We start from the raw sequence: 26,979 nt of genomic DNA, 5'->3' as shown, positions 1-26,979 counted from the left end.
ATGAAGTGGCTACAGGAACTGCTGTGCACCTGAGCAGCTCCACACTGTGTCCTTCCAGCACAAATGAAGGCACTGAGGAAGACAGCAGGACTGGCAGCGAGGGCAGTTTACACTCAACTGTGAGTACATGCCTTCCCAGCACAAGCTGTGAGAAGCCATGGTGAAGTTCTTTGTGCCGTTCACTTCCTTCATTTGTGCAGAGCCGTGTCTCGGGGCCCTGTCCCAGCACACCGGCTGATGAGGATGACTGGCACCCCAAGGACTGTTTTGGACAGGTAATTTTCACACCGGCTCACTCACCTTATTTCCTCCCTGCAGCTTTATTTTGAGATACAGAGCCATACCAAAAGTACAGGTACTGCTTCAGGGAAAGGAAAGCAACACAGAACGTACGAACTCAGCACTTTATTTGATCAGTGCAAGCTCACAATTACTCCAGATTCGTTTTCTCCAATAACTGAATTCATAAATAACAAGTTAGTGATTCCTTTAAGCACAGGTGACCGACAGCCAAGCCCTGAATCTGCCTCCCAGCTTTGTTTTTACAGCTCATCGAGGAAGGGAGTATTGCCCAGGTCTCCGCTGGCTGCCATCGATTTCTTCCCGCTGACAAATTTCTTTGCAGCCTGAAAATACATCAGAAAATCAGTGTAAGGAAACGTTCACTACAGCAGTCAGAAAGCAAAGAACACAGCACAACCACAGCGGGTTCCCTTGTGCTGCCTGAGCTTCGGCTGCTCCAACAGGACGGCACAGTGACACGAGGAGGCGCTGGCTCCTCAGAAGGGGTCACCCTGCACGGCAATGAGCGACGGCCTGCGGGATCCTGCGGCCCTGCCACAGCTCGCGTCACAGCAGCAATGGGCGAGCGGAGACTGGGAAACATTTGCGGTCTTACAAGTTCCGTCCCTGAACGACTTTTGGACGGAGTTTGCTTCAAGTATCGTGAAGGCAGGAGCTCAGAACGGCACATGTGGTTGTGCCAACGTCCTGCTGGCAGTGCCGCAGCCCCGGTCTGCACAGCGAGCACTTCGCCCTCAGCAGTCAACAAGCTGTGCCACCACGTGCCCAGACTGAGACTTGCGCCGAGTCTCAGTGCTGTGTTGGGCTTTGTACCCTCATCTACACTCATTTTATGTAAGTCAGTAAATGTGTCATTGACTTCATTCATTGACTTCTGTTAATAAAGTAAAGATGTTAAAAGCCAGCCAGCTGTATTGTTGATGAACCGCCTCTCTCGTGATTTAAGGACACACGGATGAGCGGCGCCTGTCAGGAACTCGCACAGCCACGAAGGCACACGCGGCAGGGACTCACATTCACAACATCAGCAGAGGTTACAGAGTCGATCCTCTGAGCGACCGCAGCAGGCGCAGTGTGCGTGCCGGACTGCAGCGCCTCGCAGCCGATCTCGTTCAGCAGCCCTTGCGCCGTCTCCACCGACATCAGGTAGGCAGCCTTCAGCTGATTCCTGCCCCACGACAGGGAGAGGTGAACACACCCGCCCCAGGACCACCACGAGCGCAGCGAGGCCTTCAGCCCCTGCAGCTCTCAAGACCCCTCTGTTCTGCAGCTTCTTCCCTTTCTGCAGTGAGCAGAGGGGCACCGCAGTCACACGCGGGCAGTGGGGGACGAGGCGCCGTGCCCCGGGACCGTGCACCGCCCTCAGGGCCGGGGATCCCCAGCTGAGCAGCGTCTTTCTGCTTGAACTAATGAATGCAACTGCTCCACCACAAGACAAAATCATCAAGCTGACAAATCAGATGTGAAACTGGTCACAGACTGTCATGAAGACCAGACACAGAAAAGAGCCATTCTCGCGTAACTGACAGAAGCACAGATGGGAAGTGGGGAGCTTCCCTGCTGAACAGTTCAACCTCAACCTTTTGTTAAGGACCAACAGGCTCTGGCTGTGTTTCCCTTCTTCCCCTTGAGTCAAATCTGCCCAGCAGTGCTGTTCTGTACAGCCCAGATGTGGCAGCTCAGTGCCTGCAGCACTACTGAGCACAACGCAGCACAGCCCAAGCCAGGAGCCCCAAGCCAGGCTGGCACTGCTGGCACTGCTGCCCCTCTGGAGGTTTCCCCGCACTGAACTCCCCTAAAGGAACACAATCTTGGAGCACCTGGATGCAGTGCTGCTAATCCAGTGCTTCACATTTGCAGATCCTCAGCACTGCTGTCCTCTGAAGGCTCAGAGCATAGCTGCTCAATACAACTGTTGCTGCAGTGTGAGTGCAGAGCAAACTGCCGACACTGCAGCCCAGGATTCCAGCATGCTGGTTGTAGTATGAAGCAGCTACCTGCAAGAATTAATTTACCTAACAAGATCCTTACAGGAAATACTGCAAGCAGAGGGTTAGTGTCGCCCCTGAAAAATACTGGAGAGCAAAGCAGTCCATTGGTGGTGCTCCCACGTCACTGCGAGGCGCTACAGAGCCCTTCCCCACAAAAAGGGCCCCAGCCGCAGCGCAGCATAGCCTGCACTCACTTTGCCTTTGCGACGTCCTCCTCCGTGACAGCGCCCTGCACGGCTGCTTTCAGCTGGTTCATAGCAGCTCTGATGACCTGAGGAAGATGAGATCGCTTAGGGCTTCTTCCAGCATTAATTGGCAACGCGGCGTCTGATCTTCAGCTGCAAGCTGAGCAGCTTTGCAACAAAACTGAAACTACTGCAATCGCTGCCAGAACAGACTAAAGAAAGCAGTGTGGGTTGGAACCACCACAAATTAAGCTGTTAATTTGTACGGCACCTCCACCCTCCGCGAGAACATTTCACCCCAACCCACACCTCTCACGCTGACCCACGCAGCCCTGCAGACAGCAGCACGGCCCGCAGCACGGCGCCCCGCGGCCCACACCTGCATCGGGCGCTTCTCACCGCCCAGATGATGCAGGGAGCCCCACGAGCTGCTTCTGCTGCCCCATCGCCGTGCAGCTCTGGCACAGGCTGCCAACACCCCCATTCCAGCCAGCCGCTCACCTCCCCAGTGTGTGCAGCCTGAGATATGGTATAAAACCCAAAGATTCCGGAATCCGAGTAATTCACGTTAAATGCAGAAGCCTGTAAAACAAACACCATTATCCATTGTTTCAACTATCACAACGATGCAGCATCAAGCAGAGGAAGACATTTACTATCAGGGTCCAAAGGCTGGAAGATGCCAGGCCACATCTGTGCGAGGATGACACTGAGGAAAGAACTACAGGGGCTGCACTGAAGGTAGTGCTCCTGTTTTATTACATCAGCCCACGCCATCAGAGGCGGATGTGGGTGGGATGGTGGCAGAGGCTGAACCTTCCCACCAATTTAACTGCATTTTGCTGCTGTGTCGCAAACGGCTGCAGGGGGGCACTGACAGAGCAGTGTCTGACATGGAAGTGTGTATGCAGCAAAGGGGTGTCACTGACTTTCCCCCACAGAAAAAAATGGCACCCACTGACACCAATGAACAGCTGTGAACGCTGATGGAGACCCAGTGGTGACTGCTGGCACAGTGAGCGCTGGGGGTGCCGCATTCTGCAGTGACAGCAGCTCACCTCTGCTGGTGCAGGTTTGTACGAGTGCAGCATGCAGCTCCTGTTCACTGCTGGTGAAAACGCACAGCGAGTGGCTGTGCTGAAGAACTGTGTTCTGTAGCTGAGGATTTGTTCTATCACATGGCGTTGCTGTGCTCTTTGTATCTATTGTCATTTCCATTGAAAGGAAAATTGAAAAGGAAGCACTACTTTCAGAATGAGCCACGTAACTAATTATGACCCTAGATGGAAATGGCAGCTCTCAAAGGACAGCACGGCTCTTACTCAAAACCTCAGAGTGCAGGAACCCCTGGAACTTACATCAAAAGGCTGCATGGTTGCTTTGGCAATGCCCTGGTACAGCTTGCTGGTAACATTGCCTCCCCTCTTGATAAGTGGTCCAGCACCCAAAACGTGCTGCAGGACACTGAAAGCATTTGCTTCTGCACTTCCAAAAGCAGCTCCTTCTGCTACAACAGCAGCGTGGACAAGGCTGTGGCCACTCTGTTCTCGGATTTCTCCTAAGAGTACAGTAACAGGAAAAAAAGCTAATGCACTGTTCAGTTAAAAACTATTAGAGGAATAAAAACATTTGTAGCCAGGAGTTTCTTCAGAGGGAAATCAAGGTGTGGATTTCTACATCTGCACTCCTTTTACTTTAAAGCCCATCCCCCTTGTCCTCTCACTATATGCTGCTGTAAAAGGTTGGTCCCCCTCCTGTTCATAAGCTCCCTTTAAGTCCTGGAAGCCCGCAATGAGGTCTCCCTGCAGCCTTCTCCTCTCCATGCTGCACGCCCCGGCTCCTCAGCCTGTCTGCACAGCAGAGCTGCTCCAAGCTCCGAGCATCTTCATCGCCTGCCCTGGCCCCGCTGCAACAGCTCCCCCCCTTGCTGTGCCGGGCCCCAGGCCTGGACGCAGCACTGCAGCTGGGGGCTCCGAGGGCAGAGCAGAGGGGGACAATCCCCTCGCTGCCCGCCGCCCCCCTCTGCTGCTGCAGCCCAGGATGCAGTCGGCCTTCGGGGCTGCGAGCGCAGGCTGCTGCCTCACGTCCAGCTCTTCGTCCACCAGAACCCCCGCGTCCCTCTGCGCAGGGCTGCTCTCTGTGAGCTCTTCTCCCAGTCTGCACACACCTGGCGCTGCCCCGACCCGAGCACAGCACCCCGCGCTGCGCCTCGCTCGGCCTCAGCAGGTTCTCGTGTGCCCCTTCTCCAGCCTGTCCAGGTCCCGCCGGGTGCCGCCCTCCCTTCTGCTGTGCCATCGCAAACTGCTCCGCGATCTTCCCAGGCACAGAGGTGATGCTCACCAGCCTGTAGTTCCCCAGCTCCTCTTTCCTCCCTCTCTTGCAAATGAGTGATGGTTGCCTCTTCACCTGACAGCCACAACTTTTCAAATATGATGGAAGCAGCTCAACAGCCACTTCAGCCAGCTCCCTCACCCCACCATGCACGTCACCTGGCCCCATGGACTTGTACACATTCAGGCCCACGAGGTGGATTCGGACTTGTTCTGCACATACAGTGGGATTCTGCTCCCCCATTTGTCAGCAAGAAGCTCAGAAGTGTGAAAAATATGGCAATCCTGCCACCAGTGAAGGCTGAAGCAAAGAAGTGAGTACCTCAGCATTCTCAGCCCCCCCTTGCATTTACCACAGGGGGTATGCTCTCCCTTGTCTGTCTCTGCTGACCAATGCACCTACAGGGCCCCTTCTGTATGTGGGGATGTCCTGCCCCTCACCAAGTTCAGTTCCATCTGTCTCAGCCTCCCTAATCCCATCTCTGCAGGACTGGACAGAACTGCAGTGCTCTTCCCAGGTCACAGACCCCTGCAGCCCCTCACCATCCTCCCAAGGCACTCTAAGTCTCCCTCCATATTTTGCAGTCTCATTGTTGCAGCCTCCCCTGGCCCAACCCGAATAAGCAGGAGCAGTAGCCATTTCTGGCTTTATCAGACCCCTCAGTCCCTTCCCAACATCCCACAACAGGTGGGGTCCCACAAACAGATGCAGCACAGCCCAGAAGCTGGTCCGCGTGTACACGGGGGGCATTGTGCCTCTGCTCCCGGCCCCCCCCAACACCATGTCCACCGCCCTCTCAAAGCCCTGCAGGCCCCTGGCTGCTGCAGGCTGCTCTCATCTCAGCCTGAGGTCTCCTGGATTTCCAGACCTGACTCTCATGCTGCCATCCTCACTGCAGAACATGCCTGCACTGGAGCTGATTGCCTCGGAGAAATGTGAAATATTTGTCCTGTTCATTATGAAAGTGTTTATCCTCATCCTAGAAGCTGAAGTTATCCCATTCAAGTGGTAACAATTTCCTATTTTTCCATCTGACTACAAAGTGATCTGACACCCCAACCAAAGAACAGACTGCAGTATTATACAGACGCTGCTCTGAAAGAGCAACACAGTGCTTTGCGTTTCAGAAAAGGCTTCACACAGTCCAACAGCCCTTCCCAAAGGAGCTACCAGCAGCTCCAGTCAACTTCCTGCCTTCCCCAGCTCTTTAGAGAACCTCCCCATACACAGTGAGCTAAAATAGACCCTTGCATTACATGTTAAGATAGACATGATTGTGCAGGTCAAACTTTGTCAAGCATATGGGTTTTCTTTTTCCCAAAACAGTGGGAGAAAGAAAATCCTCTGCTTATTTAGAGAGACACCCCTGAGCGGGCATTTCCCACACAGAGCATAGAGCACAACTGTGCAGTTTTCATTGCAACTCAACGAATAGTGTAGTAACAACACCAAGAGGAGCCCCGGCAGCAGAGCCGCACTCACCCCCCCGGTAGGTGGCCTTTGCACTGGAGATGCCGGCTCCGCTGCGGATATTTAGGAACTGCTCTGCCACTTGCTTCAAGTCGGAGTGCTTCACACCTGTAATGCAACAGTTTATTCCAAGTAATGTCACGTTATTGGAAAACCATCAGTGACAAAAGTTTCTTAAACACACCACAACACAGAACTTGTACAGCAGTTTCTTTTCTGACCCTCAGCCCACACGGCCATACGCACCTATTCCCACGAGGGCCATTCGCGAACTCGTGAAGTTGTTCTGTACAAAGTGGTGAAGCTGCAACAGGAAGGCAGAATTGTAGGCATTTTGTACAAAGAACAAAAGAGGCAGAAATGTTTGTGACACCTGCTGTTCGGAGCTCACACTTCTTAAAGCCACCACCCGCCACGCTTCCCCGCCCAGGAGAAGCGCTTTGCTCGCACTGCGGACTGCTGCTGTACGCCAACGTCTCCCCAAGAGCCATGCAACCACAGCCCTTCTAAATGAACCCTGAGCTCTGTGCTCATCACCAAAAGCCCTGAGGAGGCCAGATAAGATGATCAGCACTGATCGTACATCCGCCCAGTTCTTTTTCTCTGTCTGCCTTTCTCTATCCTCGGTAAGGAAGCGGGGAGAGATTTATCAAGGAGAATCCTACCTGCTCGGATGTAATTTTTCCGATTCTGTAGTCTGGGCAGTACATGGGGTTTGCCAGAGCAGTCTTGTAAGCTGCAGCATGCAAGTTTTCCAGCAGTCCTAACAGGAACAAAGTTTCCAGTGCTGAGGATTAGCAATAGATGCCAGCATGACGCTGGTGAAACCCAGCTGCGGAGCACTTACAGCGCTCATTCACAAGACCCACAGCCCCACACTAATAAAGTTTCATCCAGCAACACATCCGGGCTGGGTGTTCCTATTCAGCTGGACCTTATAAAAGCTCTCAAGGACTCACAGATGCTCAACACTTTCTGGCCTCACGACAAGGTATAACGCAGCCTGGTTTGCATTCATTTCTGGGGGGAGGGTGGGTGGCTTCAGTAAAAAGCAGTGGCCATATGTCACATATGGGCTGCAGAAACTTGTGGGCTTATGAAGAAGTTAGGTAACAACACAAAGGCCGTATCTATTGGCGGGCTGGGCTGAAAAGTAAAGCGGTCAGGGGACGGGGCAAGAGTTTTTCAAAGTTCTTTGATTTTAAGACGCACCCACAGCACCAACACAGCAAATCAGAAATACACCTACCGACTTGAGGGCTCTGAAACGCGACCGCTTTGTCGACTTTCAGCTGGGGCTGAAGATCAGCAACTTCCCAGGGCCTGAACTCCGGAGCCGTGGTGACGTTCAGGAGGTACTCCATTACGGTGTCACTGGAGAGAAGCAGCGAGAAAGGCATTGAGAACCAGCAGGTGTTTCTTTGGCAGTTGAAAGCAGCTCCGACCAACCCAACAACAACCCGGCGACACCGAGCAAAGCCCCCAGAGCGGCGCAGCAGCCGGCCGTGCCGCAGGCACCGCGATTCCCCTTCAGCGCGGCGCTCGGCGACACGAATGTGGAGCCGCGCAGCAGCGCGCTGGTTTGTTTGCTGCCGCGCTGAGAGCAGCCCCGCAGTGCACAGAGCTGGGCGGTACCTACAGGTGGCCACGCAGGCACTGCACGCAGTACGCCATCTTCTCTCTCGTTGAGAACACGCTGCAACACAAGGCACACAGAGGGGTTTCAGCTGGGAGCACAAAATATGTGGACTTCCACACGTGCTCCCTACCGATGGAAGCTTTCAGCGAGATACTGACAGGAGCACCAGTGTAAAGGAGGGAGAATAGCAGCATTTCAACCCACAGCACGTGGGCTGTTCAGCACAACACGCATCTAGCAGTGGTGTGGGAAGCACCCGGTGATACCGACTGCATCAGGGCCATGGCAATCTGGGACATGGTGATAACTCACGGTAAAACAGCAAGACTGAAGAGTAAAACCTGAAAATGGGTATAAATATCAAAGTAATTCAGAAATTGCTCTCAGTGGGCAGAAAACTGTCTGCCTCACCTCAACGCATTATTTTCCTTAGCAAAAAGAGCAGTGTGCAGAGTAACCTACCACACTGTATAGCACAACCTCACTGCACAGCTGGTGCACGCAGGTGCCCTGATTCCTCCGAGGAGGGTTCTCTAGGCTTAGGACTCCCAAACTGGGAAACTCATCTACCACCCAAATTGTTCACAGAATTACAGTAGGAGTGTTATCTATTTCCCAAGTAAGACAAAAACAATACCCACAGACCTCAGTAAGTCTCACCTTCAAGACAAGGAAGGCAGACAGAACACAGAAGCTTCCTATGCAACCCTCCCGTCCAGGCACGCACCCACCCACACACCGTAATGCTTTCGGTTTCCTTTGCCACCCTGCTTTACTCCCACCGGGCCAGGTTACAAACCTTAGGCTGCCCCCAACAGCTTCGATGCCACGAGTAATCCTGAAAGAGGACGCTCCTTTTGTAGTCTATTAAAAGAAGAAATGATAATCAAAAAGAGACTTAAGATTACAGCTTTGCCTGACACAGGTCAGTGCTCCAGCAAAGCTGAAGCAGCCCATGCTTACCCATTCCTAGAGAAACCACTGCCCATACAGAGAAGCTGAGCCCACTTACCACATCCTTATTCCCATTCTATCCCTCTCTCTGATTTCCCAGCACAATTACCCTGTTGTTCCCCCAGCCCCATTCTATGGGAACGAGCCAGGTTTGGCTAAATGTTTCACAGGATTCTTTAACTTGGATAAACTTCACACCGCCAGGACAAGGAAAGCCTGCATGTCCTGCCACACTATGGGAGCAGCCACAGCACGGCTGGCAGCAGCCACAGCACGGCGCCCAGCACCGTCCTCCTGGCAGCAGCACCGGAAGAGACTGCTAGAGCTCAGCACCCAGAATCCAACCAGCACTACTCCTGCAGAACCCTGCAGCAGCTGTGTCGGGGGTTTCGGTGCACACCTTCTGCCTGCCCATCTTTGGAGCCGTGTAAGGACTGCTGGCAGTGAACGTGTATAATTTGTTCTTGAATCTGCTGGCACATCCCTGCCCCCAGAGCTCACACCAACCCTGGTGAGTTGTGAGAAAAGCCATTTGGGAACATCTCTCATACACATCTGAGTTGACGTGTGACATCCAAGTCTTTTACCGCAGCTGAAGCGCAATGAGCCCCATCCTGGTGTGACACAGACACATCAGCTATGCAGTGAGAGACAGTGTGAGAGAGCACAGCTCCTCACAAACAGCCACAAAGCAACGGCATTTCTCCCGCACTGGCATCCCCAACCAGCAAGGAACGCTGTCTGCACTGCCTGCAGTGCGGCACAGCTCTTACACACCGCTGCTCTCTGCTGTCCTGAATCTTCTACCACTCTGCACCACCAACCATGGGAACAGAACAGCCACCTACCAGAGGGGAGGCGAGACGAAGCAGATGGGCCGTTCCCAGGTTAGCGGTGGTTTCATATCTGCTGCCTGCCCTGATGAACACACCGATCCTCGAGACCGGAGAAAAGTTCTCCAGAGATGCAATAATTAATCCGTTTGGTAATTTTGTGATCTGCATTAAAAGCAACATTGGGTTTCTGAGCCACTGGGCGTACTGCCACAGTTCTGCTCTGACTTATAAAAAAAAAAAAAAAAAAAAAAGGAAAGAGAAAAGAAATATCCGCGCCGAAACCGACCTCCAGATGCTCCACATCCGCAGACAGCTTCAGCCGCTCTGCAGTCGCTGACACCGCCGCTTTCGGTGCTACTTTAAGGGAGTACAGCCTCTTCTGGAGGAGAGAGCAGAAGGAAAGGAGTTTGCTGCTGTCACGGTTCTGTGCTTTTTGGTTTCCAGTATTCCACATCATTACATCATGTTGGGAGTCAAAGTGTTGAAGCTCCATTCCTGGTGCCCATCCCTTCCGTCACGGAAGTCACGGGCTGCGGCCCTTGCGGGGAGGCGGCCTCTGGCTGCCTGGCAGTGCTGCTGGAGGTGCTTGAGTTTGACTCGGCCTCAGGAACTCTCTCTCTCCTATCTTATTTATTAGTCTCAATCTCAATTACATTGCATTATACTGTGTTACCTCGCATTCCGATATCATAGTAAAATAAGCTTTCTTCCATAGGTCGTTGCTGCTGTTTTTTTCTTCCTTGAGCCCAGCTCCCACCTCCCTATCCCTTTTCCCTTTTCCTTCCCATATTGTGGGGCTGGGGGGCCCAGGAGCCAACAGCCCCCCGTCACAGGACAGATTGATCTAGTTAGCTCCGTGACAGCTGTGTTAGTTAATTCCTACATTCTAACAAAGCAGCTTATTTTAAAGTTGAAATACATTAAACAATCCAGGATCACAGAACAAAAATATGCATTCTCTTTTAATTCCTCAAATTGCTTTTCCATTACAGCTGAAACTTCAAAGCAATGACTTAAACGAGGCCTCTGGGAGTCCAAAAAGCAGCACCTCGGTACCACAGTGCCCTTCTGCTTTCCTTTGTGTAGTACCAACCTCCCCAGCACCATGTGGTCTGTAGGAACACCACACAGGAATTAACTGAATGAGCCCCTGCAATCCCTATCTGTTCTGTGGGGCAGAATCACAGAACTTAGTCTAGAAGTGACCTCAAGGATCACCAAGAATACAATGATACATATCTGGTACAGCAGCTCAGCCTCAAGGTAGGACATCTGCTTATCTGTTTTCCAGTTGAAGGGGGGGACACCACCAGAGCCCTCCTTCGGGCACCAGGCAGCAGCACCAATCTGGGTTGGAAGGGACCTTTCAGAGCATCTCGTCCCAACCCCCTGCTGCAGGCAGGGACACCTCCCATAGCCCAGGTTGCTCACAGCCCCACCCAGCTTGGCCTCCCAGCAGTGCTTCCAGGCAGGGGGCATCCACAGCGTCACCGGGCAGCCTGTGCCAGTGTCTCCACCTCACAGTAAAGAATGTCTTCCTAACGTTTAGTCGAAATCTACTCTTCCAGTTTAAAGCCGTTTCCCCTGTCACTGCATACCTTATGAAAAGTCTCTCCCCAGCTTTTCCGGAGACCTTTCACGTCCCGGAAGGGCTGCAGGATCCCCTCGGAGCCTTCCGTTCCCCACGCCGCACAGCGCAGCTCTCAGCCCATCCTCGCGGCGGAGGCGCCCCGTCCTCTCACCATCTTCGTGCCCCCTTTCTGCCCGCCCCGGCCCCGACCGCAGCGCACGGCTCGGCGCTGCAGATGCGGCCCCACGTGAGCCGCGGCACAGCGCTGCTCCTCCGCAGCCGTTCGGCGCCCGGCACAAACACGGCGCTCCGGCAGCCGCTCCCATCGCAGCAGCTCAGCCGAGGCCCCGCGGTACAGCCGGCCCGGGGCCGAGCAGGCCGCACCGGGGACCCGGCCACGGCCACACCGCGCTGCCCCGCGTCCGACCTTCAGCGCTGCCATCCGGCCCAGCCGCCGGCAGCCACCAGACAAGCTCTCCAGCCTCAGCCTCGGCCTCGGCCTCGGCCTCGGCCTCGGCCTCCCTGCCCTGCTCCCCTCCACCACCCCGAGCGCCGCTCACCGCGAGGGACCGAGCAGACAGCGGGAAGCGCTTCATGGTGCCGCGCCGCGCCAGTAGGGCGAGATGGCCGTCCGCGGGGAGGACTCTGCCTTCCCGGTGTGCCCCACGCTGCGCGGCACTCTAGCACTGCGGCGCCGGGACTCTACTGCTCCGGGAAGGGCGGGGCCGTGGGGGGGTTGGGGGCGGGGCGGCCGGGTGGTATTTCTGGGCGGCCGCACGGCGCTGCGCGTGGAGTTTGGCCAGTTTGTTTCTTCGCCATGAGTTCGGCGCCGCCCGTCTTCATCAGCTCTGCGGAGGTGGAGCGGCTGCTGCCCCGTGCCAGCCTGCTGCTGCCGGGACTGGAGGCCGCGCTGCGCAACTTCTCGGCGGGCGCGGCGGGCGGGGTGGAGCAGCCGCTGCGAGCCGTGGTGCCTGTGCGGCCACATGGGGGGTGAGGAGCGGGCGCGGAGCGGGCAGGGCTGTTGGAGGGAGGAAGGGGGTGGGGGGCTGCGGGTGCGCCCGTCCGTGCCGCCCCGTACCGTCGCTGAGCCGCTCTCTCCACAAGGTTCCTGGGGGTAATGCCCGCATACAGCGCCGCGGACGACGCGCTGACTACCAAGCTGGTGACGTTCTATGAGCGCTGCGGGGACTCCGCCGCGCCGTCCCATCAGGCCACCGTTCTGCTCTTCGACCCCCGCTGCGGCTCCCTGCGAGCGGTGCGTCCTGCGGGGTGCGGGCGGGGCCACTTAGAGGGCGGCGGGGATTCGGGGAGCCGCGACGGCCGGCTTTAGTTATTCTGTCGCGCCGGCGGTCGATAAATGGTGGGCGACGCGTTATCTGCTACCCCCCGGATGCTCCGCTGCGCGCTCCCTGCGGCGCGGGCCGCGGTGCCGTGTGCACCGCGTCTCGCTCGCGGCTCGCTGCGGGCGTCGGGCACTCGGTGTGTTCTGTGTGTCTCAGTCTGCTGTTGTTTGTTTGATTTGAAAGGTCCTGGACGGCTCTGTCATCACGGCGAGGCGCACAGCAGCGGTTTCTGCCATAGCTACCAAGGTCGGTGTTGGGCTGCCCCGATCAGAGCCGAGCCTTGTGGCTCTGTGCGGTGCCGCCAGGCTTGTGGGAAAAGGGTTTGTTTCCCGTGGGCACTCCTGAGGATGGTGGTCTGACGAGGACAGGTGTGGGGTGGCCGTGTGACAGCCGTGCTGACTGAGGGTGGGGATGCAGACCTTGGTGTGCGTTGCTTTATGCTCTGTCAGATGTGGTTGCTTTCAAATTCTCCTAAAGTGCACCTGGGCTGTGCTGCTGTGATCGGGCAGAGGGGCAGAGCAGCTTGCTGTCCATCGCACAGCAGTGCCGTGGCTCCAGCTCAGCCAAGTGAGAGGAAGGGGGTCTGGAGCTAAAGAGCGCTCCTGATTTCTGTGCCCAGGTGGGGCTGACCTCAGTGCTTTGCTAGCAGCACTCCATGCCTGCCTGGCTCTGTCTGTAGCGCTAAAATGGAGCTGGCAGAAAGCTGAGCAGAGGAACCCATCCCCAGGAGCTTCTCCTGCTCCCAGGGCAGAAGAACTTGCAGTACTTGTGGAACACGATGCTCATCTGCCATCTGTCCCACCGTGCTGCATGGGACACTGACTGCTTCCCACAGCCTCTGCTGGCTCCAAGGAACTTTGGCTACTGGAGGGGCTTCGTGACAAGGCCCTCACTGCTATCCACTGCTCCGGGAAGCTCTCAGCAGTGTCTGAGTTCAGCTCATAGCTGTCGTCATGTCCCCTCTTTGACACTCAGCTTTCAAAAACCCAATGCTTTTATGCAAGGAACCTTCGAGATTAGTGCTTCAGTGCCTTTGAAAAGGAATGTTACAAAGAGTCGTTGCTACTGAAAAATGCAATAATGAGGTTTTTTTTCCCCCCTCAATTTTCTTCCAGCAGAATAAGCAGTGAGAGCCTGCACAGCTCAAAAGCTTTTCATGCAGAAGCGAGTGGCTGTAGCGAAAGCACAAACAAGAGACAAAGGTAGCGTGGGGCTGTGCTGCAGCCTGTGCTGCTCTCCTGCCAAGTGCTGCTGAATCACAGGAGGGAACTAAACCAGAAAACCCGAAGCAACCACAGAGCTGAACCTGGCAATGTATTCCTTGGGCATTCCTGTTCTTACTGTCCAATGTTTCCTACATCAGCAGTTCACTGTCTCTAGGTCTCTTACGGAGGTTACAGAGTACAAATGCACAGCAATACAGTATCTGGGAAGCAGCATTTTTCCTCATAGGTTAACCTAAATGGACCTCCTGCTGTGCACCTGGGACAAGCTCAGGCAAAGTAGGGAAAAAGATCCCCCCCAAAGTTGTGTCCCAACAGTGATTGTGCTTCTGTTGGTGCCCAGCAAATGCACTTCAAATCCGAGGGGTGCTGTCAATCAGATGTGATAGGAGTGAAAGCTGCCAAGTCATTGAGGTCCTAAAAGCTCTGGGAACATTGGCAGCTGAGAAGGGGAGAGGTGGAGTTGGTGCCCTGCTGGGGCAGGGAGCTCAGCTGCGACCTGGCTAGCAAGGAGTAGCCTGCATCTCAGCAGCTCCTGTTCTACCACTGTGTCATTATTCCCTTTGCTTCCTCAGCCCATCGAAAAAGAAGTGGGAGGATGCTGAAAGCACACAGGTGTTGGTGCTGCAGGGGGATGGGAAGGAGCTGGGGACATTGCAGAGGAGAGCCAGGCTGGGGTGGGGGATCGCCCCTCTTGATGGGGGCCTGGGTCCAGCTAGGATGGCTTCTTGCAGCACCCAGGCCTGTTGCACTGTGATCTGTGGCTTTATAGCTGCAGAAGGAGCTCTGTCGGGCTGCCCCGTTCTCAGCCAGTGCAGAACAGCGGCATCGCAGTTCCCAGCTTTGTTTGTCACGTGGGTGCAGTGTGTTCTGCTAATGCTGCTGTGTGCCGTGGGAGCTCGTCGGCCCGTGCTGCTGTACCTCAAGTCTGAGCTCCAGGGGTTGGGCATTGAGACCCAGTTGCCCAAGGGGAGCAGTGGTGCTGCTGGCACCAGCCGTTGTGTTGCTGTGTATGTGAGCAGCTCTGCACGAAGCCATGGTTTTTTTCCCTTAAGTGTCTACGAGGACTGCTTGCTTTTGTGGTATCTGAGATCCGTTTGCCCCAGCTGATCTGTTTTCTGACCGTCTGCTCGCTCTGGTGCTGTCTAGCTGCTGATGCCGAGGTCTGCAGAAGTGCTGTGCATTCTGGGAGCCGGTGTCCAAGCGCGCAGCCACTACGAGATCCTCACGGAGCTGTTCCCGTTCACGGAGGTAAGGGGCGCCCGGGCCTCTCGCTTCTCGGTGCCGATAAGTGCGGCTGTACGAGGGCTGACCGCCCGGCTGCCCGAAGAGAAATTGCGGTAAAAAGAACCCAACCCCAAACCCGCCTATAGGAAGAGAACGGCTGGCCTCCTTCGGCAGGGAGAGCCCCGGGCCGATCCGTGCGTTTCCCCGCAGGTCCGGCTGTGGAATCGCAGCGAGCAGCGCGCGGTGAGGCTGGCGAGCGCCTTAGGCGGCGCGGTGCGGGTCTGCGGCACGGCCCGGGAGGCGGTGGTTGGGGCCGATGTGATCGTGACGGTCACCATGGCGACGACGCCCGTTCTGTTTGGAGAATGGGTGAAGCCGGGAGCCCACGTCAACGGTACGCCGTGCTGCTCCCCGGCGGCAGCTGCGCTGTGCGCTGCCTCCGTTCCGCGCGGCCGCTCGCCCCGCCGGCCGCTGCGCCGACAGCGACGCGTGCAGAGCGGCTCCCGGAGCGGCCGTCCGTCCTTCCCCGCGTCTCCGTTTGTTCCTTTCCGTGCTGCTCGTGTCGGTTTTCCCCGGAGCCGACAGCCGACAGTCGGGCGGTACCCGGGTGTTCGGAGCCTTCGGGTCGGACCCCCCGCGGCGGTGCTCCCGGGCGGGCCGCTGGCGGTGCTGAGACAAAGGGCGGATTGTCGGGGCGCGGCGTCAGGCCGTTCCCATGGGGCCGCAGCAGCCCCGAGGCTGCACCAGAGGCAGTGGCGGGCTCGGTCGTCGAGGCGACGCGGACACAAAGACCCCTCTGACCCTCTCGAACCCCTCCCCCCCACACCACTTGTTACTCCACCAGCAGCTCTCTTCAGAAGCGTTTAACTGCAAAAACTGTTTAATTAGCCCAGAAGCTCTTAGCGATCTTTCTGTGCTCGGAGGTTAGGCTTGTGGATTTGTTTCTTGTTGTGGATCATACCTGCAACCTGCGTGCCCTGTCCTGCTTACAGCTGAGACAGGAGAAGCTGCAGGTTTGAAAATCCCTGTTAGCAACACTGCGCTCTGCCTGCATGCGGGTCCTGGTAGTGAGCCCTGCTTGGGACAACTGCACAGTGCTTCCAGCTTCTCCTTTGTAGGCAGGCGGCACAGTCACAGTTGGGTCACGTGGAAGGGTGACAAACCTCGGGTGCTTTGGCGCTGATGCGATGAGAGGAGGGGGCTGTGAGAGGCAGCAGGCGGAGGAGGTGGTCCACGTGGGACTCAGCTCTCTGGAGGCTCTGTGCAAAGTTGGCGTTTGTTAGGAGCGTATTTCAGAGGAGATTGCTAGCTCTGCTTAAGAAAACAAAAGCCACAGAAAACAAGCTGTTCTGACTCAAGCTGGTCTGGTTCTGCTTAAGAAGAACGTGAGAGCTTTGGTGACGGGATGCTATGCCTCTGTGCTATGCCACATTCCCACCTGTCCATGGCCACTTTGCCTTTCTGTGGACAAAGCACGTTTTGAGTTTGCTCCCAGCGTTTCTCTCAGCTGATGGTTGTGCTTTCTCAGCGGTCGGAGCAAGCAGGCCGGACTGGAGGGAGCTGGACGACGTGCTGATGAAGAGCTCTGTTCTGGTTGTGGATTCCAGAGAGGCAGCACTGACGGAGTCGGGCGATGTCATCTTGTCTGGGGTGAGTCTGGGTGCCCTGGTGCTGCGGAGCAGAGTTGAGATGAGCAGTGCTTGGCCTGGCGGGGCGCTGCGGGCTGGGTGCTGTGCTGGGGCTGCACGGTGCACGGCTGTCAGATGGGGAACTGATCTGAGATGTCTGTGATGTAGCCGCGCACCTTCTGTGCCAGTGGTCACACAGCCTTCAGCGCTGCCCTTGGTGTACAGTAACCAAGTGCTGTTTTGGAAGGCGTGCATTTCTTGCACTCTTTGTTAATTAATATAAATATTTGAAATCTTTGAATCAAATGTGTCCCCTTGCTCCTGTAAGATCTCAGTGAGAGTGATGTGACTCAGAGCTCAGGATGAGGAGAAGCAGCGAGCCGTTCCTGTTCTGCACAGCTGCACTCAGCGCTGCTCTGCTTGAGCCGTGGTGCAGAGTGGCAGCACTTCTCTCCTGGTGTCTGACACCTGGGGATGTGGGGGTGGGGCGCCATCGGTTCTGCTGGTGGATGGCGAGATGCCGGCTAGGAACAGCCCGGCTCCTGAGGGTGGTCTGACAGCTGCCCGTGGTGGTGCTCTGTCCTTCTGTCTGCTCTGCAATTTGCACCCCTCCGTGTCCTGCAGCACGGGGCACTGATTTCTTTCCCCATAGGAAAGTTTCCGTGATGGGATAGTGAAAAGGACAGAATTGCATTGACAATCACTTAGAAGCATATGTTTTAATGCACACGCGGATATTAAATTGCTGTAAACACGTCTGTTTTGCAGGCAGAGATTTTTGCTGAGCTGGGGGAGGTGCTGAAGGGTACAAAACCAGCGCTGCCTGAGAAAACCACAGTCTTCAAGTCTCTGGGTAAGGACAGCCCCAGCAGCAGCCCTTGTTGGGCAGCACACAGGAAGGCTGCTGAGTGGCTGTGGGAGCTGCCTTGTAATTTGTCCGTCAGGGCTGGGTAATAAAAGGTGATAAGAAAGCAAAACAGAGTGGGAAAAGTAGGCTTCCCGTTTCAACATCATCCAGTGTGAGTGCAGAGCACGTGGATGCAGCTGCGGCTGTGTGCTGCTGTCTGAGCTCCGGGCTGACTGTGCGTGGCGGGAGGGCACAGAGCATCTGCAGCCTGTGGGAAGGGCAGCAGTGCTGGTGGGCTGCGGTGTGCTGCAGCTGCAGGGGTCTCAGGAGCGCTGCCTGTTGTGTTCACACTCACGTCGGCTTCCTTAGGATGGTCAAGAGCGAGTGGTGGCAGCGACTCGGAGCGCAGCGATGGGGCTGCCAGGATGGGGCTGCCGCTGGCTGCTGTCCACCTGTTCCCTTCTGAGCCAAATCCCATTCTATTTCAGGGATGGCCGTTGAAGATACCGTAGCTGCAAAGTTTGTATACGATGCATGGTCAGCTGGAAAATGAAGCGAGAGCTCTGCAGTGCCAACAAGGTCATGAAGCACCAGCAGATCACTTGCACTTGGTTCCCTTGCATTTCTGGTTAACAAGATGGGCAGCAACCCCACCTGAATGCAGCTTTCAAGCATGAAAACTAATACTTCACGGGACTTTCTGCTGTTTTCTATAGCTGTTAGGTACCTTCAGCATTGCTAGCAAACATCTCGCACACAGTGTGTGGATGATGGCAGCACTTACACTAACATGGTGTTCTTACATGCTTTGCTATGCCCTTCCTCGTTATTTTTGGTGTGGCAGTCCAGGGTAGATCTCATGCTTTGAGCAGGCTCATTCCCACTGGGGTAGCAGGCAGTTTGGAGACTGGAGTTCCACGTGTGGAGCTGTGATGGTCGTAGTGCAGTGCTGGCTGTGAGCGGCTCCTCAGCCCTTCCAGGGCGCAGAGCCAGTCTGTTCTGCTGGGATCAGCCCCCAGCAGTGCCCCATTTCCTGCCCCAAACCTCACTGGTTTTCATTTAGGAGCACATTCCCCAGCAGGATCTGTGTGCAAAGCCGTGCCTTCCCTGCAGGCAGGCTTTGTTGTAGGAGACCTGGTTCAGACAGGCTGAAACTGTACTGAATCCCTCCCTTGCTGCTTTTCTGCCTGTGGTTTTGCCTTTTTTGTGTTGGAGGGACTCGCCCGAAATGTCAGTGCTGAAAATGTGCTTTGATTTAATGTTTCCTCATGCTGGGAGGTTTCCTTAGTCGCCTATGGTGTATGCAAGCTGTTCTCAAAGCGTATTGGTGGCTGGAACAGCACCGGCTGATTTTGGCCAGTGGAACTTGGAGTGCACAGGGAAATGGATTCCACCTGGCTGAGTTGCCTGTTGGTAGCAGTGCTCGTCCCCACGGGTCTGTGCTGGGGCAGAATGTCTGTGGTCCTCCCTTGCAGCAGAGCCAGGAATGCTCTGCAGAAGGAGGGAATCCCATTCTGTGCCGTTACGCAATGGCTGCACGGAAGGCTGGGTGGTGGCTGAGAGCAGCCTGGCTGTGCATGCAGCCTGTGTCTGGAAGCTTCATTTCAGCTGCCCTTGCACCTTCTTGCGGCCGGTCTGCCTCCTGTGCCTGGGGAGGAGCGGGTGTGGGGGGAAGGAGGCTGTGAAGCCCTGCGTGTGGGAACCTGGTTGGCAAATAGGTACGTGTGGAAGGGGTTAATGAGGACAGTGTCAGCTCAGAACAGTGAGGCAGGGCAGTGGGAAGGCAGGGAGCAGCAGTGTGCATGGGTGCAGTTTAGCACATGGGCGAGGTTTAGCACTGTGCGGGGGGCGGGGATGGGAGGGGGATGTGTTTTGTGTAGGTAAAGGTGGGACTGGACTGCTTTTGCTGCTGTCAGCAGAAATGAGGGCAGACATTCCTCCCCCCAGCTCTGCGTGTGTTAATGACAGCAGCGTCACCCCGGTGTTTTTAGTGCTTTTTGCTTTGTATCATTTGTGAAGTGCTGAGAAATGTGTCTGGGCTGCGGCTATTACTGCAGAGCTGGGGAATGTGGGGGGCTGTGGCAGCCGGGGCCACAGCAGTGCATCGTGTGAGCCCCAGGTCCGTGCAGGGCAGCGCTGGGGGGTGGCTGCAGCGTGCTGCTGGTGGTGGTGCCCAGTCCATTACGGCCACCTCAGAGAAGCTGGTGGTGCAGAGCAGCGCTCACAGCGACTGTTGGCAATGGGAGCTGCTGTGAGCCCAAACTGAAACCACTGGGCTTCCCGTGGCCCCAGGGGGGAGCTGGGCTGCTCAGCACAGTGGGGCCACTTGGGTGCCATCTCCAGGTCTTCAGAGAGCGAAGATCAGGCCTCGCTGCTCTGCTTCCTTCTCTTACAGATTGAGAGTCTCAAGATTTGTTGTAACTCTCGTCTATGTTAAAATTAAATAGCTCCTGTTCGACTTGTGTGTTGGTGTCCATTACTTCTGTTCTGGACAGCTGGGTGGGCTTTGCTCTTTTAGACCAGGAGGGAAGCACTTCTGGTGTTGCGGTGATTGCTGTTCTGGTAAATGGGATCACTGAGTGAGGGGGAATGCAGATCTGCTTGCTGGGATGCTCAGTGCTGTGTCCATCCCCTGCACAGCCATCAGTCTGTAAGGAGATGACATCGTGGTGCTCAGCTCTGCTGCTGTGAGACCTCATGGCTCTGCGGTTTGCATTTGGGTGGGATTGTAGGGCTGTACATAAAGCACATCATTTCTCCTGCTGAAATGCAACATGCAAATGTTACTGAGGAGTTGCACCTGCAATTCCCTAATTAAATAGTTCCAAATTATTTTTTTTTTTAAAAAAAAAAAAAGCTATGGAGAAATGGAAAAACACAAGCAGGGGGAATAGAGTGTGAATCTTATTGTTTTTCCCCAGTTGTCCGACGTTGCTGTTTAATCCCAGAGCTCCATGTGCAGGACAACCTGCAAGAAAAGGCTCTCTTTTCCTTTCCCCCATCAGGAAATGGCAAAGTGCAGATGGGTGTTCTGAACTGCCTGCAGGTCACTGTCCTGTGTGCCTCTGCGGTTCCTCCAGGTGCAGCTCAAGCAGGACAAGGGTCTCCTGGGGGCTTCATGTGCTGTCTGCCATCTGCACAGAGTTAATGGAGATCACAGAATCACACGGTGACTTGTGTTGGAAGGGGCCTTGAAGATCTCCCAGCCCCACCCTGCCGCCTTCCAGCTGCCCCCAGCTCCGTCGGGTCCGGCCGTGGCTCTGAGCCCCCAGGGATGGAGCCCACAGCTCCGGGCAGCAGTGCCAGCGCCTCGCTGCCCTCTGAGGGAAGGATTTCCCCTACATCTCACCTGCATCTGCCTCTTGTAGCTTAGAGTCTTTTCTCCTTGTCCTCTCACTGTCTGCTGCTGTAAAAGGTCGGTCCCCTCCTGTTCATAAGCTCCCTTTAAGCCCGCAATGAGGTCTCCCTGCAGCCTTCTCCTCTCCATGCTGCACGCCCCGGCTCCTCAGCCTGTCTCCATAGCAGAGCTGCTCCAAGCTCCGAGCATCTTCATCGCCTGCCCTGGCCCCACTGCAACAGCTCCCCCCTTGCTGTGCCGGGCCCCAGGCCTGGATGCAGCACTGCAGCTGGGGGCTCCGAGGGCAGAGCAGAGGGGGACAATCCCCTCGCTGCCCGCCGCCCCGCTCTGCTGCTGCAGCCCAGGATGCAGTCAGCCTTCGGGGCTGCAGTTGGCACAGGGAAATACAGCGTGCCAAGTAGCAGGAAAGAGAAAAAATGCAGCACAAAGTCCAGCCAAGGAAAGCAATGGTGAGTAAATCAGAGAAGACAAAAATGTGGAAAGAATGGAATGTGACAAATAGATGATTATCTGCAATTCGTTTCCACAAACGCCACGCGCTCTGAAGGAAAGGCACTGCACCTTTCCAGCTGTGGGACCGGTCAGTGGGACGCCAGCCCTGCTCATCGCCTGCCTGCCTGCTCCTGTGAGCTGGATGTGTGTGCATCCGCCGTGCCGGGCTGAGGCGGCACTGAGCAGCATCAGCACCGGCTGCACGGCTCTGCTCCTCGGCCTGCGTGCCAGCCGTGCCCTGCAGGGACGCGCAGAACAATGAACGCGGAAAAGAGCCGTCGGCCTCGCGTCCGCAGAGGGAATTGTCTCCCGGTGCCGCTTAGGACGCCGTGTGTGCCGGCACACAGCGAGACAGGAGGAGGTGCCGCTCACCGCTCTTGGATCTCAGCGGGGATTTCAGGCACTCCTCAGCAACAGCAGCAGAGAAACGTGAGCGGCAGCACGGAGCTGGCTGATACTCCTATTTACCTGAATTCAGACACGAGCAGAGGCGATGAGCACCGGCCGGAGCCAAGGAGCAGATTTTATTCTAGCAGAGCAGCAGCGCTGAGAAGAGCAGTTTGCAGCAATCTAACACGGGGACGGAGATAAACCTGGAAGCCTGGAGCTCTAGGAACGCTCGGTGCTGTTTTGCAGAAGAACGGAGCGGCTCGTTAAGACGGGCGGCGCATTCAGTAAACCCAAAGACCCTGCTCATGTAAGCAAGGAGAATGAGCCCTGGATTACAGCTCTTGGCTCTTACTGTCATGAACTTCTGGCAGAGCGTGCCCAAATCCACACCGCAGCCCGCACACCTCTGCCACCAACCCAGAGTGAGGAGCCCTGGTCTGACTGCACATCTCTGCGTTACCGCGAGCTCTTTGCATTCCATGAGCTCCTTGCATCGCCGTGAGCTCTTTGCCCTTTGCATTAGCAGTGGTGTGAGAAGAGTCGCATGCTGTTTTGAAGCAGGAAAAGGTCTCAGCGTGCAGATCAGCAGATCTCAGCAACGGGGATGCTGTTTTACAAGCAGGTATCCACAGTCTTTCCAGGATCCTGGAATGCCTGTTTCCTTTTACTCACAGCACTCAGGACTTTTTTTCTTGGACCCAGCTCCACCTGAATGCTCTGTAGGTCTTCATCAGAACACAGCATCAGGGCATCTAAATCCATTTTTTCCCTCATGAAGACGGGTAGGAACTCATCCAGCATCTGTGAGGCCAGAAACACCTCCAGGGGTGTGCTCTCTGCTTCCTCGTCATCCCAGAGCAGCTCCTCCTCCTGCCAGGGGACATCTGCCCCACTTCCAGCATTGCCCTCCATGCTGCTCTCAGCACTTTCGTTCTGGAAGAGCTCGCTGGACATTTTAAAGCTGATACCTTCTTTCTGGGAAGACACAGTTCCGGGATCTATATCTGCAGCCAAATTCCTTCCAAACACAATCTTGCCGAGACCTGGCCGTGTGAAAATGGAGAGCTGGCCATCATCATCGGGTAAGTCGTCCTCCTCCCTCTCATCGAATAAGTGCATCACGCTTCCCCTGTCCCCACCGTCTGCCTGGCCGTTGCTTTGTGGCTCCTGGCTTCTCGTGCTGCCGGCCGTCCTTTTTGCCTTCAGTTTGAAGGTATCCTTCAGGTTTTTGGAGAAAGGAGCTGCTGTATTCGATGTGAAGAGAGTCGGCAGCTTTACCCTGGAGTGAGTCCCTCTGGAGGAGGTCACCGAGCCAACCTTCTCCTTCTCCTTCATATAGCTCCTGTTCATTTCATGCTGGTGCTTCTCCTGCCGCTTCTCACACTCCTTGATCTGTTTCTCCACATTCCTCTGGGCCTGGGCCTTCTGTTTGGAGACCTTCCTGGGATTGGCCACATTCTGTTCCATGGCGGCCCTGTCCAGCAGTCTGACACACTCGTGGCGATCTCTGCTGGCAGCCACGTCCAGCGCCGTGCGGAGCTCGTTGTCCAGAGCGAATACGTTGGCACCGAAGCTGACCAGAAAGGAGACGCAGTGGATGTGACCGTTGCACGCGGCGTGGTGGAGCGGAGTGTTCCCCCAGATGTCACATTTGTCCGGATCGCCTCTGAGGAGGAAAATGGCACAGAGTGAGTGGCACACGGAGGACAGCACCGTGCGTGAAGCAGTGAAGCAGAACCAGCACCCAACGGTTACCTCGACTGCTGTAGGAGCGCGGCCCGATGGCAGCAGGTTGGCCTCGCTCCATCCTGGGGAGCCGTGCTGCACCCCGAGCAGCGTGGGCAAACCCCGATCACCGCTCACCCATGAGTTTGCTGTGCCCGCGATCCCTATGGAGCAGCAGGGTGTCCTTCTTACAGCGGGGGCTGTGGGGCTTTGGCACAGCCCTGCCTGCTCCATGCCCACCTCAGCTGCCCACTGCCGTGCGGCAGCAATCAGCAGCACACCCGGCCTCTGCCTGCACCTTGGAACAGAGGGCACGGCTGCTCCCTGACCTTCCAGGCAGAGTATTGCAAAGGTGTTTCTGCCTCTTGGCACGACAAAAATCGGGACAGTACAGGGAGGATCCCTCACCAGCCGCAGCGAAGTGCAATTAATGCGCCCACGCAATGGCAGCGGAGCAGCAGGGGGTAAATGAGGAGCAGCAAAGTGCGGCTCCTTTGTCTCCATTGGTGTTGGGTTGGGCACAGACAGATTTTGGTTTCATTCAGTTCTTTTGTTTTCTCCACATGGTTCTTTTGCTTGTGGGGTTTGGAAAGTAGAAGTTCATTGGGAAATGGGAAAACAAAAGAAACAAAATAAAAGCCATATTATTTTCAACAAAATTTAAAGCCAGTGAAAATAATTGCATCCCTTTTGTACTGACTGCACACGGAGCTGCTGCCTGCAGGCTGGGATGGGCCTGGCTTGGCTCACGGAATCTCAGAATCACAGAATGGCTTGGGTTCATCAGGATCATCAGATTCCACCCTGAGCTGCAGGCAGGGCTGCCAACCACAAGGTCAGAACTAGAACAGGTCGCACAGGGCCCATCCAGCCTGGCACCTCCAGGGACGGGGCATCCTCAGCATCTCTGGGCATTGGTGCCAGCACTGCACCACTCTCACTGAAAAACTTCCCCTGACATCCAAACTAAATCTCCCCTCATTTAGAATCACAGAATCACAGGACGGTTTGGGTTGGAAGGGACCTTTCAGAGCATCTCGTCCCAACCCCCTGCTGCAGGCAGGGACACCTCCCATAGCCCAGGTTGCTCACAGCCCCACCCAGCCTGGCCTCCCAGCAGTGCTTCCAGGCAGGGGGCATCCACAGTCTCACCGGGCAGCCTGTGCCAGTGTCTCCACCTCACAGTAAAGAATGTCTTCCTAACGTTTAGTCAAAATCTACCCTTCCAGTTTAAAGCCATTTCCCCTCGTCCTGTCCCTACACGCCCTTATAAAAAGTCTCTCCCCAGCTTTTCCGTAGGCCCTTCAGGTCCTGGAAGGGCTATAATGTCTCCCCAGAACCTTTTCTTTTCCAGGCTGCACAGCCCCGGCTCTCAGCCTGTCCTCGTAGTGGAGGTGCTCCATCCTCTGATCATCTTCATGGCCTGCAGCAGCTCCGTGTCCTTGTGCTGAGGGCTCCAGAACCGGACGCAAAACTGCAGGTGGGATCTCATGAGAGGAGAGCAGAGGGATGGAATCACCTCCCTCTCCCTGCTGGTCACGCTTCTCTTGATGCAGCCCAGGATCTGTTTGGCCTCCTGGGCTGCAAGCACGCGTTGCTGGCTCATGTTGAATCTTTGGTCCACCAACACTCTCTGCCCAGCCTGCATCTGTGCTTGGGATTGCAAGTTTGGTTTTAAGGTGGGGACCGGGCCGGGTGTGCGGCAGCAGTGGCAGTGCAGCACGTGGGCAGGGTGCAGCTGGGGGCAGTGGTTTTCCACTCAGACTTACAGGAACACACGTGTGCATCTCTGCTTCCATGTCCGTTCCCCGGAGCCAGCGGCTGCAGCAGAGCACGGCAAATTCCTCAACCCCACGCCAGCAGCAGAGCTGTCACCCCCAGCCTTGCAGGGCCCCACAGCCCTGCCTGGGGTCTCTCCTCACCCCGCACCCCGCTGGCCTCGCAGCCTCATTCATGTGATAGTGAGTGGGGTACAGTTTTGTGGCCACGATGGCTCCTCGGTTCCTCTTTCCTTACTGTCCCAGCAGAAAGAAGGAAGCAGATCTGCCCCCCTTGTGTGACACAGACAGGCAGAGCACACCTCCTGCTGCCTGGGAAGGCGAACTCTGTGGAGACAACAGGGCTCGCTCACGCTGTCACACTGACACGTCCACCAGGGTCTGTGTGTGCTGCAGGCCCAGCACCCTGCAGGATGCACCCCATGGAGGGAATGCCTCCTCACTGCACCTCTGTTGGGAAACTGCCTTTGCTTCAGGGAAAGGATGAATTCATTAAAAAAAAAGATCTAAGAAAGCATGGACTGCACAGCAGACTGAGCATCTCCCAGAACTCAGCTTCCCCCCAGCGAACACCCAGTGAGCTGCTGGCAGCGCCTGCTGAGCGCACCGGGATGCGCAGAATGGAGCGCTGGGATGGCAGACGCAGAGCTGCCCCGCATCAAGGGAGCAGGAGCACATGGAGCAACACAAGGCTCTTCTGGGCTTTGTGCCCTCTGCTGCAGCTTCTCTGAGCGCATGTGGAAGTTTTAGCTGTTCTCAAGGCAGAAGGGGTTTTCTGAACTCATACCTTGAGGTTGCTCGGTTATTTGTTCCCTGGGCAGTCGTTCCCTGTGCTCTGTGGACTCTCAGTACCTCCTTGCAGCCTCCTTCATCGCACAAGTTAATTTTTGCTTTCCCTGGAGGCGCAGCCACAGCAATAGAGTCCAAAGGCCCTTTTTACAGTGCAGCCACAGCCCCGCCTGAGCTCAGCTGTACAGCAGATCTGTGGCAATCCCATTGGGGTGTGATGTTTTCAAAGCTGCTTCTAGGCAAGGAGAACTGAATGCATCCAAGTACTTCATCAAACGTTCCCCCCAATCTCCTTCACACCATTCAGACTGAAAACACAATCCAGAGGACAACTTAACTTCCATCTCACCCCAGAATGAACATTCTCTTTACTCTGTTTCCCCCCTCCTAAACCTTTCGAGAGAATCACAGCACGAAACGTCAGCCCTGGAGGGAGCGCTGCAGCGACGGGGACAGGACCCCGTTCGGTGATGCTGCAGGACGGTGCCCTCCCACAGTAAAAAAGGATTGCCACCGGGGAACAAGGGGCTGCTCGGCCACGCCGTGCACGGCAGTTCGCAGAGCTGGCTGCCCGAAGGGGCGCCGCGGCTCCGGCAGCTCTCGGGGCGTCGCTGCGGCGTGGAAATAAGAGCTAATTGGGTCGGCGCCACAGCCCCGAGAGAGGGAGGCCGCCCCACTCACCCTCTGCGGCAGATGACCTCCAGAGCCTCCAGGCGCCCGTGGTACGCGGCCAGCAGCGTGGGTGTCATCCCGTCCTCATCGGAAGCGTTGAGGTCTTTCCGAGTGGCTTCTTTCAGCAGCTCCAGGTTGCCGTCGGCCGCCGCGCGGTGATACCTGCTCGACATCTTCAGCCGTCAGCAGCCCGCCTGCAAGGCGGCCCGCCCACGGCCGGAGCTGCGG

The 26,979-nt window shown here is 56.0% G+C and overlaps 3 protein-coding genes across 3 annotated transcripts; 1 reads left to right on the top strand and 2 right to left on the bottom strand.

Moving 5' to 3' along the window:
• Window positions 1–390: 390 nt before the first annotated feature.
• On the bottom strand, window positions 391–11,947 carry LOC122169319 (cytochrome b-c1 complex subunit 2, mitochondrial). The gene is made up of 14 exons (XM_042835384.1): window positions 11,840–11,947; window positions 9,996–10,088; window positions 9,722–9,871; window positions 8,719–8,783; window positions 7,920–7,976; window positions 7,530–7,654; window positions 6,946–7,043; window positions 6,527–6,584; window positions 6,293–6,388; window positions 3,838–4,037; window positions 2,981–3,061; window positions 2,489–2,565; window positions 1,318–1,471; window positions 391–626 (listed from the first exon to the last, which is right to left on the bottom strand). The coding sequence occupies exons 1-14, from the start codon at window positions 11,873–11,875 to the stop codon at window positions 543–545; spliced, it is 1,374 nt and encodes a 457-aa protein (XP_042691318.1). The 5' UTR covers window positions 11,876–11,947; the 3' UTR covers window positions 391–542.
• Window positions 11,948–12,037: 90 nt separating this feature from the next.
• CRYM (crystallin mu) lies at window positions 12,038–20,005 on the top strand. The gene is made up of 8 exons (XM_042835344.1): window positions 12,038–12,269; window positions 12,384–12,534; window positions 12,806–12,868; window positions 14,995–15,096; window positions 15,283–15,466; window positions 16,601–16,722; window positions 17,469–17,553; window positions 18,036–20,005. Exons 1-8 carry the CDS (start codon window positions 12,097–12,099, stop codon window positions 18,098–18,100), a joined length of 945 nt encoding a protein of 314 aa, XP_042691278.1. The 5' UTR covers window positions 12,038–12,096; the 3' UTR covers window positions 18,101–20,005.
• Window positions 20,006–21,901: 1,896 nt separating this feature from the next.
• ANKS4B (ankyrin repeat and sterile alpha motif domain containing 4B) lies at window positions 21,902–26,979 on the bottom strand. The gene is made up of 2 exons (XM_042835343.1): window positions 26,761–26,979; window positions 21,902–23,453 (listed from the first exon to the last, which is right to left on the bottom strand). Exons 1-2 carry the CDS (start codon window positions 26,922–26,924, stop codon window positions 22,400–22,402), a joined length of 1,218 nt encoding a protein of 405 aa, XP_042691277.1. The 5' UTR covers window positions 26,925–26,979; the 3' UTR covers window positions 21,902–22,399.

This window comes from Centrocercus urophasianus, unplaced genomic scaffold (assembly GCF_019232065.1).
Source record: "Centrocercus urophasianus isolate 14NV4802_14NV808 unplaced genomic scaffold, USGS_Curo_1.0 seq_51, whole genome shotgun sequence".
In the NCBI taxonomy this organism is placed as follows: Eukaryota; Metazoa; Chordata; class Aves; order Galliformes; family Phasianidae; genus Centrocercus; species Centrocercus urophasianus.
This window is presented reverse-complemented; position numbering and strand designations above follow the sequence as displayed.